The following is a 16,199-nucleotide window of genomic DNA, read 5'->3' as shown; positions in this document are numbered from 1 at the left end:
AGTCAATAAAAAACAATTGAGGCTATTAAATATAAGCATTATGGCTTAGGCCTAATATAACCATTTAAAAGTTAAAATACATGACAGATAATAATGGACAATGACGGATTTTTTACGACCCTGCCCGTCAAAATGACGGACAATGAAAAAGTCTAGCGCAACCTCTGCTCTACGTCATAGTTACATGTCTCCCTTTCTCCCCAGACCCCTGGCCTACAGCACACTGGCAGACCTGGTGCATCACGTCCGGCAGAACTTGCCCCTGACAGATCTGTCCCTGGCGGTACAGCTCTTCGCCAAGAACATCGACGACGAGTCCCTGCCCAGCAACATCCAGACCATGTCCTGCAAGCTGCTGCTCAACCTGGTGGACTGCATCCGCTCAAAGTCGGAGCAGGAGAACGGCAATGGGCGGGACATCCTGATGAGGATGCTGGAGGTACGCGACACCGAGCTCGAATCAGTAAAGAAATAACAAAGAAATGTTGAGTCACTCCCCCCCCCCCCCCTTGTCCCCTCAGGTGTTTGTGCTGAAGTTCCACACCATCGCACGCTACCAGCTCGTCTCCATCTTCAAAAAGTGCAAGCCCCAGTCGGAGATGGGTGTGGTCGACCCGGGAGTGTTACCAGGGGTACCGGCCACCCCCACTCCATCCACCACCCCGGCCATCTTACCTCCCGCTCCTCCCACACCCGTCGCCGCGCCGCCTCCTCCCCCATCCACGTCCTTCGACCGTGCTGGGGAGAAGGAAGACAAGCAGACGTTCCAGGTGTCTGACTGCCGGAGCTTAGTGAAGACTCTGGTGTGCGGGGTGAAGACCATCACTTGGGGCATCACGTCGTGCAAAGCTCCAGGAGGTGAGAGGACACGGAGGCATGAGGCATCCACATGCATATCTGTCTTTAAAAGTTTGAAACTTCCCCACGTGCCGTCTCTAACTCCTGTCTTCCTTAAAACCCTCTTTTCCCAGAGGCCCAATTCATTCCTAACAAGCAGCTTCAACCGAAGGAGACCCAGATCTACATCAAGCTGGTGAAATACGCCATGCAGGCCCTGGACATCTACCAGGTACAGACAATGACTCGTTTACCATCACTAACTTTGTCTCATATTAAAATCCTTCACATATGCGTTCGGTAAGACATGTCTCTGGTAACGAGAGTGCTTCTCCTCCCCAGGTTCAGGTCGCCAACAATCAGCAGACGTACATCAGGGTGGCAAACTGTCAGACTGTTCGCATGAAGGAGGAGAAAGAAGTCCTGGAGCATTTCGCCGGAGTCTTCACCATGATGAACCCCCTCACGTTCAAGGAGATCTTCCAGACCACCGTGCCGTACATGGTGGAGAGGATCTCCAAGAACTACGCCCTGCAGGTAGATAATAATTTGCATACAAAGAAGGAATGGGGTGCTGTTGTATCATTTTTTTGTACAGGAGATTATCGATTGTCTTCTTCTGTTGTCTCCCAGATTGTGGCGAACTCGTTCCTGGCCAACCTGTCGACGTCGGCTCTGTTTGCCACCATCCTCGTGGAGTATCTCCTGGAGAGACTGCCAGAGATGGGCTCTAATGTCGAGCTTTCAAACCTTTACCTCAAGCTTTTCAAACTCGTGTTTGGCTCAGTGTCGCTGTTTGCTGCCGAGAACGAGCAGATGCTAAAGGTAGGAGGATTTTTTTTGTCTTTATTTCCGAGGCAGTGTCTTTCTGTGACTCTCTGTGACTCTTTACTAATATTAAACTGTCCCTGCTTCCTCAGCCACACCTCCACAAGATCGTGAACAGCTCCATGGAGCTCGCCCAATCAGCTAAGGAACCTTACAACTACTTCCTGCTTCTGCGTGCTCTCTTCCGCTCCATTGGTGGAGGCAGCCATGACCTGCTCTACCAGGAGTTCCTCCCGCTTCTGCCCAACCTGCTGCAAGGTAACGCCTCACCCACTCTGAATTAAAGATGGAAGAAGAACTCCATTAATACTCCCCCCCCCTCTCTCCATGCTATTAGGTCTGAACATGCTTCAGAGTGGGCTCCACAAGCAGCACATGAAGGACCTGTTTGTGGAGCTGTGTCTGACGGTGCCGGTGCGTCTGAGCTCCTTGCTACCGTACCTACCCATGCTGATGGACCCGCTGGTGTCGGCCCTCAACGGCTCGCAGACTCTGGTCAGCCAGGGCCTCCGCACCCTGGAGCTGTGTGTGGACAACCTGCAGCCAGACTTCCTGTACGACCACATCCAGCCCGTCAGAGCCGAGCTCATGCAGGTCAGAGCTGTTCTCCTCATCCTAATGCCAAGTGAAGCTGACACTGTAGATCCAACAGCTGATGTTATGGCAGCAGTTCTGGAGATCTTCTTTCTAAATCTGACCTCAATGTTTCCTCTACTGTGTTTATGTCTTAAGAGGAGGTGTTTCTGCAAGGATACACATTTTAAAACTCCTAATTGATCTTGTGTGTGTTGTTTTAATACTCGTGTTGGCCACCATAGAGTGCACCACTACTTTATCTTATAAGTATGACCCAAATGTATTCCCTTTCATGTTTCTCCAGCTTAGTTTCAATTTCTCCATGTACTCTTTAATTAACCCAAGGTACTTTATAGTGTGTTTTATCACCTGTTTTCATAGATGAAAGAAAGGTGACTTGAAAAGGTCCTGGACACACTTTACCCCCACTTTCCTCACATATTTTAAAGAAATATATAAAAGTTATCCTTGCAAAACTCTTTGTTTAAGTCAACATAGGAGACAAACACATAGATCAGACAGAAAAGAAAACAAGCATTTTAGATAAGTCACTTAAAAGCACTTGGCATATTTACCCTCTAGTGGTAAATAGTGGGTATTACAATGTATCCAGACATGATCCCCTGTTTTAAATGATAGTTTACCCCCTTATTCTCTTTCCTATCAACTCCTCTCGTTCTCCTCCTGCAGGCGCTGTGGCGTACCCTTCGTAACCCGGCTGAGAGCATCTCTCACGTGGCCTACCGGGTGTTGGGGAAGTTCGGTGGCAGCAACAGGAAGATGCTGAAGGAGTCCCAGAGGTTGCATTACGTGGTGACCGAGGTCCAGGGCCCGAGCATCAAGGCCGAATTCACCGACTGCAAGGCGTCCATACAGCTGCCCATGGAGAAGGTAGGAACACACACACCCCAGCTTCAACCTGTCTGTCATCAGGCTAAATAAGCAGTTTTGTTTGGAGGATTTCACTGAGTCTGTCTTCCCTTTATCCGTTCTATTTTAGAAAAGGAATTAAACTCTTGATACTCCTCATTATTGTGCTCCATTGAGAGCAATACATCCTTGTCAGAGGGTGTGTGTGTGTGAGATAGAGAGCGAGTGAGTAGACGTGTGTCCTCTAGGTAATTAAATTCATCTCCTGTTTCTCCTCCTCAGCCCCAGTCAGTAATCATCAATCTAGTGTGGGCCACCATGACGGCATTATTTACTCTCACTAATGGCTGCTCCTTCTTTCTGGCTATCCATCTGTGTGTTTGCCATCATCATCCTGGGCAGAGGCAACACACACACACACACACACACACACACACACACACACACACACACACACACACACACACACACACACACACACACACACACACACACACACACACACACACACACACACACACACACACACACACACACACACACACACACACACACACTCTCTCACTCGCTGCTCACACGCAGGCTGAAGGCTTGAATCTCTAGGCTTATGATTCAGCCATATGGATAGTTGGCACATTGAGGGATTCGGGGGGTGGGGGGGGGGGCTTAAAGTGCTGTGAGGTAACGGAGAGACCACATAACTGTGGTTTGGAAAACTTCGATCTCTTCAGGGTAAAGTAAAACATCCTAAAGGGATTCAAGCAGAATACTTCACTTTTAAGCCTTTTTCTAATTCGGTTTTACTTCTCCAATCTCATTTTCTTTAACTGAAATATTTCCTGTACAAAACATGTCAGTGTTTTGCATTTAAAATCTCCTGTTTCTCTTTCAATTCACTTCTAAATTCAAGTAATAGAGTACTTCCCTGACAGAAATATCGTAAAACACTGACAACTCATCTCTGCTCTGGTCTTATCTCCCCCCTCTACTCCCCGACACTCATCGTCTCCCCTCCGCTCTGAGTGGCATTAATTAGCTCATTTTCTCCCTTTTTTAAGTGCCTGTGTGGGCTTGTCAAGCCGTAATGTAGGAATCATAATGACCTTTGCTTGGCCAGATGGCGCCCTGTGTTACTTCCTGCACATTAATCAGATGCTAGTCGTGAATCGCAGTTTAATTCCCCGGTGAATCGTATGGATTTTCGCTACATGGGAACTTCAGAATAATTAAACGGTTTGTCTGGTGTGTTTCTTTTTCAAGGCGATAGAGACGGCTCTGGACTGCCTGAAGAGCGCCAACACGGAGCCGTACTACAGACGGCAGGCTTGGGAGGTCATCAAGTGCTTCTTGGTGGCCATGACCAGCCTGGACGACAACAAGCACGCCCTCTACCAGCTCCTGTCTCATCCCAAGTAAGAAACGTCTGGCTTTGACTGCGGCACATGGTGGTTATGTGGTATTTGCACCTCACAGTATGTAGGGAATATGCACATTTTCCGGGGCCATCAGATCGTTTTTGTCACCAAATGTAAAGCAGTGAAGTCACTGGGCACTTAAAGGTGATGACGCACTAGACAGAAGCTTTCTGTGCAGAAAAGATCCATTTATCCACATAACCTTTTTAATACACACACATATATGTAAAGGTGCATTGCTCAAGGGCACTTCTACACCTACCAGTCCACACTCTGAATTCGTTGGTCTGATTGGGACTTGAACCGGCGACCCTATGGTTACAAAGCCAAGTCCCTACAGCCTGAGCTACTAGCATATGACGGTCATTTAAACCAGGGGTGTCCAAAGTTATAAGTTAGCAAAATCAATCAAACAAAGGTCAATTATTCTTGATACTTGAATATGCTTTAAGAAAAATAAATCAAACTCTCCAGAGGGTTTCATTTCTTTTGTTAGCAGCTCATCCCTTCAAACAGGAGCCTCAGACTGCTGGTAATAAGAGGAAATATGAAGGGAACATTTCCAGCTGGTTATGGAAATATGTTATTGAGCTTTTTTTTTTATCAACCAAGATTTCTTTGAAAATGTTTTTGATTCACTGAATTTATTAGAAAATTGGGCTTATTAACATATGTAATATATTTAAGGAGAACACTATAAGACAAGCAGACGTTTCAGGTGTGGGCCGTATTCCATTGTACTTTTAGAGTCTGAAAAGCAATCGTAGTTTCAATTAAATATTAAAGATGGATTTGAGATGTGTCAGATAGTCCTTGACATTTCTGAACACACATCGAGCGGAAATGCACTCAAGTCGTCACAAGAGGATACAATCTCATGTTTCTGATCCCCTCTTTAACCTTGACTTGCTCCACCTTGACATACATCCCCCGCCGTCGGCTCTCTCCACCTCACCGGTATATCGTCACACCTCCACCCCCCCTCCCTCCACCTGCTCTCACATCACGTCTTCACCCTTGTCCCCACCGCACACACACACACACACCTCATCAATTCCTTCTCAGAGTTGCTAATTACCCGCCCCCCCCCCCCCCCTCTGGCGGGCTTCGCTGCGAGGCGGAGACACACACATGAACAGACAAACAGGAAGCTGGGTGGTAGGGGGGTGGGTTGGTTGTCGGGTGGTTTGTCACATTACCATCATTGATCCCGAGGCGGGGGGGGGGTTAATTGACTTTCCGCTGTCTGTTGATGCTTCACCACGGCCCTTACACCCTCCTGTCATCAAGCACTGAATCACACACACACACACACACACACACACACACACACACACACACACACACACACACACACACACACACACACACACACACCACATATACATTCTGCGGGATAATGAAGTGTGTCAGTTATGATCAGGAGGCCTGCCCCTTCCTCTGTAAGATCTTGGGTTTTGCAGTTTCTCTCTTTTGAAATATTTTGTCTCCCTTAATCTCCTGAACCGATCCCTGCTCAGTTTCTGCTCACTGTGTGGTCACCATTTCAGTTTTAAAAGACATAAACACCGAGCAAACCATCAAATGCCTTCTATCTGACAAAGCAGAGGGCGGCTCGCTTTCCCTTCCTCTCCTCTTCCTCCTCCTCCGCCTCCTCCTCCTCCGCAGAGCAGGTCTTTTAAATGGCAGTAATGAAATGAAGCGATCCATCAGGTCTGCCCCTGGCGTGTGGCATTATAAAACACAAGCTCAAGCATGGAGAAAACAGCTGTTCAATCACACCAAGGCCCTGTTGCCTTCAGCTGCAGTAAATAACAAAAATACCAACTGGGGGGGTCAGAGAGGGAGGTAGAGGGAGAGAAAGCAGAGGGAGCTATTTTCCAGAAAAAGCCACCTGGATCTACATTTTCAAAGAAAGTCCCATCTCTACATGTCATACAGCGCTTCTTAATCTGTAATCCTCCTCATTGTGTGTTTTCCCCCCCACTAGCTTCGCTGATAAGTGGATCCCCAATGTCATCATCTCTCACCGCTACAAAGCTCAGGACACGCCGGCCCGCAGGACTTTTGAGCAGGCACTGACCGGGGCCTTCATGTCGGCCGTGATAAAGGACCTGAGGCCCAGCGCGCTGCCATTCGTCGCCAGCCTGATCCGCCACTACACCATGGTGGCCGTGGCCCAGCAGTGTGGTGAGGGGCTCTGCTGCTCTACATCCAATATTAGCTCTCTGTTTCAGCACTCAGTCCCTGCTGCACCACAAGATCCGTCTCTTTCCAGCTGTGTCCTCTGGTTAACAGAAGATTTACTTTATTGATCCCAAAGGGCCTTTGTATCAGACACAACATTTTGCAGCCCACTTCAGATCCACTCATTTAAATTATATCATAATTCCCCCCCCCCCCCCCGTGATCCTAGGTCCCTTCCTGCTGCCGAGCTACCAGCTGGGCAGCCAGCCGAGCACCGCCATGTTCCACAGCGAGGAGAACGGCTCCAAGGGCATGGACCCGCTGGTTCTGATCGACGCCATCGCTATCTGCATGGCCTACGAGGAGAAGGAGCTGTGCAAGATCGGAGAGGTGGCCCTGGCCGTCATCTTCGACGTGGCCAGCATCATCCTCGGCTCCAAAGAGAGGGTAAGTCACCGGGAGAGGGGGGGGGGTTCAGTCGGTTGTCAATGCAGTAAAGATGTTGGCTCTTATGCTTAACTATGCTATCAACCAAGCTTCCTTTTAATAAATTATCAATGTACGTAGTTGTCTATAAGTCCTAAAATCAGGATCATTTTATCACCATGGCCTCTTCTCCTCCTCTCCAGGCGTGCCAGCTGCCCTTGTTCTCCTACATCGTGGAGCGTCTGTGCGCCTGCTGCTATGAGCAGGCCTGGTATGCCAAGCTGGGCGGTGTGGTGTCCATCAAGTTCCTGATGGAGAGGCTGCCTCTGATCTGGGTCCTGCAGAACCAGCTCACCTTCCTCAAGGCTCTGCTCTTCGTCATGATGGACCTCACAGGAGAGGTGAGGGGAAATAACTGGAAATATATATTCAGCAAATCATTGACTCTTGATGTTCACGAAAGAGATATTACAGGTGGAATTAAACACCACACTCTCTCTTAATGGCTGTTTATTTACTAATCTGTTGATTCTTTAACCACAAGGTGTCAAACGGAGCTGTAGCCATGGCTAAGACGACCCTGGAGCAGCTGCTCGTGCGCTGTGCCACCCCTCTGAAGGATGAGGAAAAGACGGAGGAGCTGCTCGCCGCCCAGGACAAGTCCTTCCATATGGTCACACACGACCTGGTGCGAGAGGTCACCTCCCCCAACTCCACCGTCAGGAAGCAGGCCATGCACTCCCTGCAGGTGCTCGCCCAGGTCACCGGCAAGAGTGTGACTGTCATCATGGAACCACACAAAGAGGTGAAGCCAAGGACTAAAGTTCTCTTACACTACATAGAAGCGCTGTGCTACATAAAACTTAATGGAAAATGCATCAAATTGAGCTACAACCAGGGAGGGGGTCTAACTATTCACTATTATTTACTTCGGTTGTCTTTCTTTCTTCAGGTGTTGCAAGACATGGTTCCCCCGAAGAAGCACCTGCTCCGCCACCAGCCTGCCAACGCCCAGATTGGCCTGATGGAGGGCAACACCTTCTGCACCACCCTGCAGCCCCGCCTCTTCACCATGGACCTCAATGTCATGGAGCACAAGGTCTTCTACACAGAAGTATGCAACATGTTAAAATATCCTACTTTCCCTTTTCACAATACGTACATTCAAAGAAGTCTGAAACCAAATAGTTTTACCTCCTGATTTTCACTTTTTCTCTCCTCTTCCTCCAGCTGTTGAACCTGTGTGAGGCAGAGGATGCTGCTCTGATGAAGCTGCCCTGTTACAAGAGCCTCCCCTCCCTGGTTCCCCTCCGTATCGCTGCTCTGAGTGAGTACTCCTGCTCAACGTTCCTATGTATTGTTTGAATTGTGCAATTTATGTCCTCTTTTGTGCAATTTGCAATTTATTCTGGGTCAAGATAAGTCCCTATATTTTGCAAACTTTCCATAATTCATGCAAACTAAAATCCTCAACCTGGAGAAAACTGAAACAACAAATGAACTACTACTACTTTCATATATCAAGAAGCTGTTTTCATTTCTGACCATATTTTGTCATTTTATCTTGGTTATACATAAGTTAAAAACCCTACTCAAACTGTGTTACTGATTTATTCAGTTGTCCTTTAATGAATGTAACTTTTCCTCCCCATTTAGACGCCCTTGCAGCTTGTAATTACCTGCCGCAGTCCAGAGAGAAGATCATCGCCGCACTGTTCAAAGCTCTCAACTCCACCAACAATGAGCTGCAAGAAGCAGGGGAGGCGTGCATGAGGAAGGTCAGTGCAACACCTGATAGTTCTTGGGTAATAACACTACATACATCATTATTTAAAGGAAATATATTGCTTAAATGTGTTGCACTTCAAAGAATCTCACCACATGTCAAAATGTCACCTGTCACTGGGTTCCTTTCCTCTCTGAGCGTCGTACATCGGCTCAAAACATTGATTTGGAATTTATTCCAGGACCTAATCGATGACTCAGAGCTGTGTAACATCACTCACTTCAACAGCAGCTCCCTTTTGAGCGAGAAAGACAGACGTGACCTTTCCTAATCTGGATTAAAGACCGTGCCCTTAGGCTTTGAAGTGATCTGCTCAAAATCAAACCAGTGAATTTGTTGGCACCTTTTTAAATATCTTCCAAACATGCACCTCTTCTCCTGAGCTCTCCCTTCTTAATTAAGTTTCTTTTTCTCTATTCTTTCATCTGTATGTCATTTGAGACCCTATTGTTAAACCTCTCCTCCCCGCCCACCTTCACACGGACCTCCCTCCGCTTTATCATACTCTCCATGAACCTGTCCCCCCTCCTATTCATCACAACATCCATCCCATCCGTCCCTTCACCTCCAGCTCTTTGTCCTCTTTTCCTTCCATTCCTGTGTCCTTCATTTTTCTTTCTTCAGCTCCATCACTCCTTTTCACTATCCAGTGATTTTCTTATTTTTTTGGGGGGGGGGGTGGCTAGCCATTCTCTCGCCCTCTCCATTCTTTCCTCTCCACCCTGCTAGTACTAATGAGCGTTGCCATGGCCAGATCGATACAGGATGGAGTGTTTGTTCTCAGCACTGAGAGGAAAATTAATGTGGCTGCCATGCATCATTCCCTCCTGTCCCTGTCTGTGTGTGTGGTGTGTGTGTGTGTATGTGTGTGTGTGTGTGCATCATCAGTGTTTGCTCTTAGCATGGGTGCTTGTTTATGGCTGGTCATGCCCTCATTTGAGTGGCCTTAGTTCCTTAACGGAGACACAAGGGGTAGCGAGCAGTTCATGGGGCTGGAAACCCTGACAAGGCCAGGTCTAATGTGGAGGAAATATGGTGTGCGTGTCAGGGAAATGAAAATGATTTAAAAATACGGGCTGGGGGGGAATATCTGGTGACAGATTTTGGTAATATTTTAAAGCTAAAGCATAAGTGTTATAAAGGTTTGGCGTCTGTGCATGTTTTAATACCAACATCTAATGATTATATAGATTTAAAGTTAGTTGTATTGTGGTCTGTATATGTGTTTGTCTGACATTTATTTTCTGTTTCTCTTGTATTATATTATAATTTCAGCACCTGTTCATGACTTTGTTACATTTTCACTATAAGAACTTTAAATATTTCAGGATTTTTTTTACTTTTTAAAGCTTTTTTAATCATAAAGTTTGTTGTTGATTTGCCAAAAGATAACAGAATAACTCACGGAGCAGCTATTTATTCAAATGATTTATTATAAGCTGTTCTACCCAGAGTACCTTTGTCTTCTTGAACCTTGAACTGTATATAAAAATGTTGAATGAATTGAAAAATAAGTGAACTCACTATATATAATATTTCTAGATCGTTACAAACCTTTATTTAAGTTTTTTCTAAATGCACATAATGTTTCCCTGTGTTTTACTTAAGTTCCTGGAGGGCGCCACCATCGAGGTGGATCAGATCCACACTCACATGCGCCCCCTGCTGATGATGCTGGGGGATTACCGCAGCCTGACGCTGAACGTGGTGAACCGCCTCACCTCCGTCACGCGCCTCTTCCCAAACTCCTTCAACGACAAGTTCTGTGATCAGATGATGGTGAGGAACTCCAGCCTCCTCATCTCCCAACATAGTTGATTTAAAACACCAGATTTTTAGGGAATTTATTGTGGCATCAAAACAAATTCCTCTTTGTGGCAGTGTTGGTGCTAGGCTATCAATTTCAGATGATTTTTGGGTATCTGAAGCTGAATATTGAATATTGTGCAGGTTTAAGTTAAGAAAACATGTGTATATGTGAGAAATTGCATGCATACATTTAAATATTTAGTATTTTTTCAAAGATTTATAATTAAAACAGGTAGTAAAAGTAAAAATGTGATCATAAAAACCCAACATAAGCGAATGTATCTCGGGATGTGCATTCCCGTAGCACATTTGAGCTGAGATGCAGCCGAGATTAAGCTTTAAAGTTGTTATTTAATACTTAATTCATCTCTTGAGTAAATATCCAGTTCCATTTTCTACCTAATAATAAGCAGAAGTGCACACACACACATACTTCACAAACACACACACTCATTATAATGTCTCTGTGTCTCATAGCAACACTTGAGGAAATGGATGGAGGTGGTGGTAATAACACACAAGGGAGGCCAGCGAAGCGATGGCAGTGTAAGTATAAAACACACATACACACACACACACGCACACACACACACACACACCTCACAACACTGAGAAATTGAATACTAACTCTTAATAACACGTAGACTTCTCTTATTATAGCCATCCACTCTCACCTTACTTAGTTCTGTTAAACGTCCAAACACACACTTGAAATCGCCCCTTTTACACAAAGCCATCCGTCACATGTTGCAACACCTCCTCTCAGTGGCCCCCACCTCCCCGATGAATTGTGAGTGGCCATATTACAATCAATGATTAATTAGGCGCCAGGCAGGCGGTGGTGGGCCCAGCGCTGCGTCTCCTCATTATCTCCCCGACAGATAACCTTGTAAAGGCAGAGAAAAGGTGAGAGAGAAAGAGGGGGAGTGAGTTAAAAAAAAAACAGCTGCCTTTCCCTCACAGATTTCTTTTTACCTCCCTTCTCTTAATGCGGGTTCATCCTGTCCCGTTGCAAAATAGTGTTTAATGAGATGCAAATTGCCCCTTTTGTCTTTCCTTCCCTCCGAACCGGTAGTCTTTGTGCGTGTTGGCAGCAACAATAAAGCCCGGGTCAGGGGGGGGGTCAATTAAGCTGATGAAGACAGAAAGTGAGAAGGGAAATGGAGCACGCACGAGAAACAGAGACTACAGACATGTAGGCGAGAAAGTAGAGAGGATAGAAGAAAGTAAAACAAAGAGGATTTTCAAAATAAAATGTCAGCTGTTGTATCGCTGACCTATAATCTGTCAGAAGAGCGTTTTTCCTCCAAATGCCATCGTTTCAGACAATCCAATATGGCCCCTGCCCCGATTATCCTCCTGAGAAAAGTTCTTCCTCCTCCTCCTGAGGTCACTCGTAAAGGTTGCCGCTGTCGGCCCGCTCACTTCATACACACCCTGTCTAATCCACTCACCTTCCACTCAAAAATACACACATGCTATTCTGCTGACTCTGACCATTGTCTCCCGTTCCGGCACAGCCTGCGTTGGAGGGCGTTGAGGTGAGATGTGACCCGGTGTTGCGCCCTCTGTTGGTGACTCTCCGTCAGTGATTTCTTTCTTAGTCAAACCGATGTCGTGGTAGTAGTGGTGCTGTTAAAGTATTTCCTTGTCCCTTGTCTGTCTTTAGAAATGTCACCCCAGTTCTAACCCCTACCTGTTTTTAGAAACCCTCACCGTTTCCCCTTTGCACCTTTTTTAGAATATCCCCAATAGAGCGGTGCAGGGATGACGTATTTTTGTTGGCAGACCCGGAAGTAAGCTGCACATGGGTTCCCTCAATGCTGATGTATTTAATGTCGTAGAACGAAACGTGATCCGTCTCTTAAATTTGTGTCAACCACAGACCTTATTTCAAGCTATTTTCCAAAATCCTACGGAGAAATCCCATTCACTCTGAGAAGGGAACCGGAAGTGGTAAAATGCTAACTTACTTCCGGGTTTTAGGACTCGTTCCTGCACCGCTCTATACAAGATGTAAGCACAGGATCATGCAAGGTGTTCTGTGGGAAGTAAACCGAACACAGGTTGCATTTTCTCACTGAGATTATCTCTCCACAGTTGACTGTCAATCAAGAAATGATGTCCCCTTCCTTGTCTACTTCCTTCATGTTTCCTTAAAACTCACCTTGTCTCCTTCTCTCCTCTGTTCTGTCTCTCTGACTCTCTCCAGGAGATGAAGATCTGCTCCGCCATCATCAACCTTTTCCACCTGATCCCGGCCGCGCCTCAGACCCTGGTGAAGCCTCTGCTGGAGGTGGTCATGAAGACGGAGAGGGCCATGCTCATCGAGGTAGGACCCCCACTTCTTCATCATAGCGTTCCATGTAGTTGTGCAGATAAAAGATCTCCCAGGGTTTTATGTTCATTTTTTGGTGCAGTAAAAAAAGATGCATGAAAAGGACCTCAGTTCTACAACACTCATAACCCTGCACATGAATATTTAACGCGTTTTATGCAGGTATGCAATGGATTGGAGTCAGATTTATTTGCCCCACAGCAGGGAGGTTAACAGTGCAGATAAAAGGCAAAATTACAAAACAGTAGACCAACTTATTACAAAAATAGTGAAGCACATGATAATACCAGCCATGGTAGAAAGAAATAAGTGATCAAATTCACTTTTACATCTTCCAATAAACATCCAAATCCTAATTGATCTAGTTTATAGCACTTTAAACCTCTCTTATTCAGCGCCGATCTTCACAGATACGTGCTTTTGCTTTCATGAAATTCGCACCTTTTGTTCCTGTTTTTAAAATGTCTCTTCTTCTGCCTCCCTCCTCCCTCTCGCTCCAGGCCGGCAGTCCTTTCAGGGAGCCTCTGATCAAGTTCCTGACACGCCACCCATCTCAGACGGTGGAGCTGTTCATGATGGAGGCTACGCTCAACGACCCCCAGTGGAGCCGCATGTTCATGGTGAGACCCTGGCAGCTTTTACTTGCACATTTTGCTGCTTCTTTAATCGGCTATAATTGGGAATATATCGGGTGTTTTTAGGCTTGTTAACACCATATTGAGACGATATTAAACATCCTTTATTTCCTGTATCTTTTTTAAATGCAGTGGTTGCAGCTTTGGATCCAATAAAGTAAACATGGTTCCCTCTACTCGTACTTACGATACGTCATTTTACTTACATCATTGATCTATTCCTCGTACAGAGTTTCCTGAAACACAAAGATGCCAAGCCTCTGAGAGACGTGCTGGCCTCTAATCCGAACCGCTTCGTCCCCCTGCTGGTTCCCGCTGGCACTGCAGCCACCGTCCGACCCGGCTCTCCCTCCACCACCACAGCCCGACTGGACCTGCAGTTCCAGGCTATCAAGGTATACAAATGTGTATATTTCCTTTACACTCTATCAATTTATTCTTCCACGACACCACAAAAGACTACGCCATATGGAATCAATTCAGTATTACAACATTTCTGATCAAATACCTCAATATTAACCTCGAAAAATGACATCTAATGACACTAATGGTTGATCCTACTCTGAATACTCCATAACTCTCAGTAAATCCATCAAACAACCTCTAACCTCCTTCTCTCTCTTCTTCTCCGTCCCCTCCCCGCAGATTATCAGCATCATAGTGAAGAACGACGAGGGCTGGCTGGCCGGGCAGCACTCCCTGGTCAGTCAGCTGAGGCGAGTGTGGGTCAGCGAGGCCTTCCAGGAAAGACATCGCAAAGACAACATGGCCGCCACCAACTGGAAGGAGCCCAAGTTGCTGGCCTTCTGCCTGCTCAGCTACTGCAAGTATGTAGAATCATTAAATGGTAGGAAAATGCCTAATTATTGGAGGAAATTGATCTGAAAATGGACATCTGCGATAGGCAGGAACATCAAACCCTCTCTCTGGACTATTATTGCTGAAGAACTACTCTAGAATAAGAGGAAATGATGACTAAGTGCCTCTTGAGCTCCATATTTTAGTCTTTAGCTTGTGTAAGGACTGGAAACTTCGGTAACACTTTACTTGAATGGGTTTTCATAAGACTGACACATTAATGAATACTTATGACAGTTGTCGTTAAGTGTCATTCGGTAAGTTATGTCACTTTTGATGCAAAGGTGACATTGTTTGAGATGTCCTTGTTATGACAACTCGACATAAACCAAGACAACATAAACATGTCATAGCAGACCTAACTGTCAAACTTAAGGAAAACGTGTAGCTTGATATCTTAGCGCGACATTAAACCGTCATATATGGATGGTTTTGACACTCGCTGTCACAAAACCATTACAACTGTGTCATAAATATTGTCCTTTTCATTAAGATATCAAGCTAAACGTTTTCCTTAAGTTTGACAGTTAGGTCTCCTATGACATGTTTATGTTGTCTTGGTTTATGTCAAGTTGTCATAACAAGGACATCTCAAACAATGTCACCTTTACATCAAAAGTGACATAACTTACCGAATGACACTTAACGACAACTGTCATAAGTATTCATTAATGTTTAAGACAGGTGTCATGTCATTGTTATGACAATGTTATGTCAGTCTTATGAACACCCATTCAAGTAAAGTGTTACCGAAACTTCTAAGGCATTCCTATGACCTCTCACCCCACCTCACTGTCTGTGCACAAACTCACAGCAGATGTTTATTTCAGACCCTACAATTAACTCAGACCTCTCCTGCCACTGATTTTGAAGCATGTGTAACCTTCTAGTGATTAAAAATAAGGAGGTTTTTAAGCGTAAAACTGGCTAATTCCTCCGAGTCACATTGGATCTTTTTTGAAACGTCCCACGTTCAGGATGGTTGTGGACATATCTCTCTCGGTACATTGAACTCGTTGACCTCCCCTCTCCTCTGCAGGCGTAACTACTCGGAGATCGAGCTGCTCTTCCAGCTGCTGCGGGCCTTCACAGGACGCTTCCTCTGCAACATGACCTTCCTGAAAGAGTACATGGAGGAGGAGATCCCCAAGAACTACTCCATCGCCCAGAAACGAGCACTGTTCTTCCGCTTCGTGGAGTTCAACGACCCGCACTTCAACGATGAGCTTAAAGCTAAGGTACGAGCTACAGGGACCTGAAACTTGGCTTTTGACAACCTTCTTTTGGACTAAACATCAAGTGATATTCAGGGGTTTAATACACAGTCTCACTAAAACAGTATTTGTCTTGCGGGGGTCAAAACCAGCCGACCATTCCACCTCGACTGAATGCATGGATATATTTGTAATCTCTGTTTTCCTACAATGTGCAAAAGGTCGACATTTGGAGATAGAGTTCTTACTTCCAGACACAATAACACTCAAAGGGAGGGATTAATGTGTCTGTGCAGCCTGCGAGCACAGCAGTTATTGCTCATTTTTGGTTTTATATAGCCTGCTTAAGAAAGAAATGTTGATATGAATATGCTGATTTGAAACAGAGGCTACATTCTGTGGAAACGATTTGCTGTAAAA

The 16,199-nt window shown here is 45.8% G+C and overlaps 1 protein-coding gene across 1 annotated transcript in view; it reads left to right on the top strand.

The window, feature by feature from the left end:
* trrap (transformation/transcription domain-associated protein) overlaps positions 1 to 16,199 on the top strand; it is a 92,410-nt gene that overhangs the window by 9,839 nt on the left and 66,372 nt on the right. Inside the window, 24 exon segments of the mRNA XM_063893640.1 lie at positions 205 to 439; positions 522 to 858; positions 972 to 1,069; positions 1,180 to 1,374; positions 1,471 to 1,662; positions 1,758 to 1,923; positions 2,003 to 2,259; positions 2,932 to 3,132; positions 4,372 to 4,523; positions 6,517 to 6,716; positions 6,943 to 7,160; positions 7,343 to 7,540; positions 7,684 to 7,944; positions 8,092 to 8,253; positions 8,370 to 8,466; positions 8,796 to 8,917; positions 10,534 to 10,704; positions 11,212 to 11,280; positions 12,255 to 12,275; positions 12,947 to 13,066; positions 13,573 to 13,692; positions 13,938 to 14,102; positions 14,353 to 14,534; positions 15,605 to 15,803. Coding sequence (XP_063749710.1) covers positions 205 to 439; positions 522 to 858; positions 972 to 1,069; positions 1,180 to 1,374; positions 1,471 to 1,662; positions 1,758 to 1,923; positions 2,003 to 2,259; positions 2,932 to 3,132; positions 4,372 to 4,523; positions 6,517 to 6,716; positions 6,943 to 7,160; positions 7,343 to 7,540; positions 7,684 to 7,944; positions 8,092 to 8,253; positions 8,370 to 8,466; positions 8,796 to 8,917; positions 10,534 to 10,704; positions 11,212 to 11,280; positions 12,255 to 12,275; positions 12,947 to 13,066; positions 13,573 to 13,692; positions 13,938 to 14,102; positions 14,353 to 14,534; positions 15,605 to 15,803 — 4,138 coding nt within the window.

This window comes from Eleginops maclovinus, chromosome 10, assembly GCF_036324505.1.
Source record: "Eleginops maclovinus isolate JMC-PN-2008 ecotype Puerto Natales chromosome 10, JC_Emac_rtc_rv5, whole genome shotgun sequence".
In the NCBI taxonomy this organism is placed as follows: domain Eukaryota; kingdom Metazoa; phylum Chordata; class Actinopteri; order Perciformes; family Eleginopidae; genus Eleginops; species Eleginops maclovinus.
This window is presented reverse-complemented; position numbering and strand designations above follow the sequence as displayed.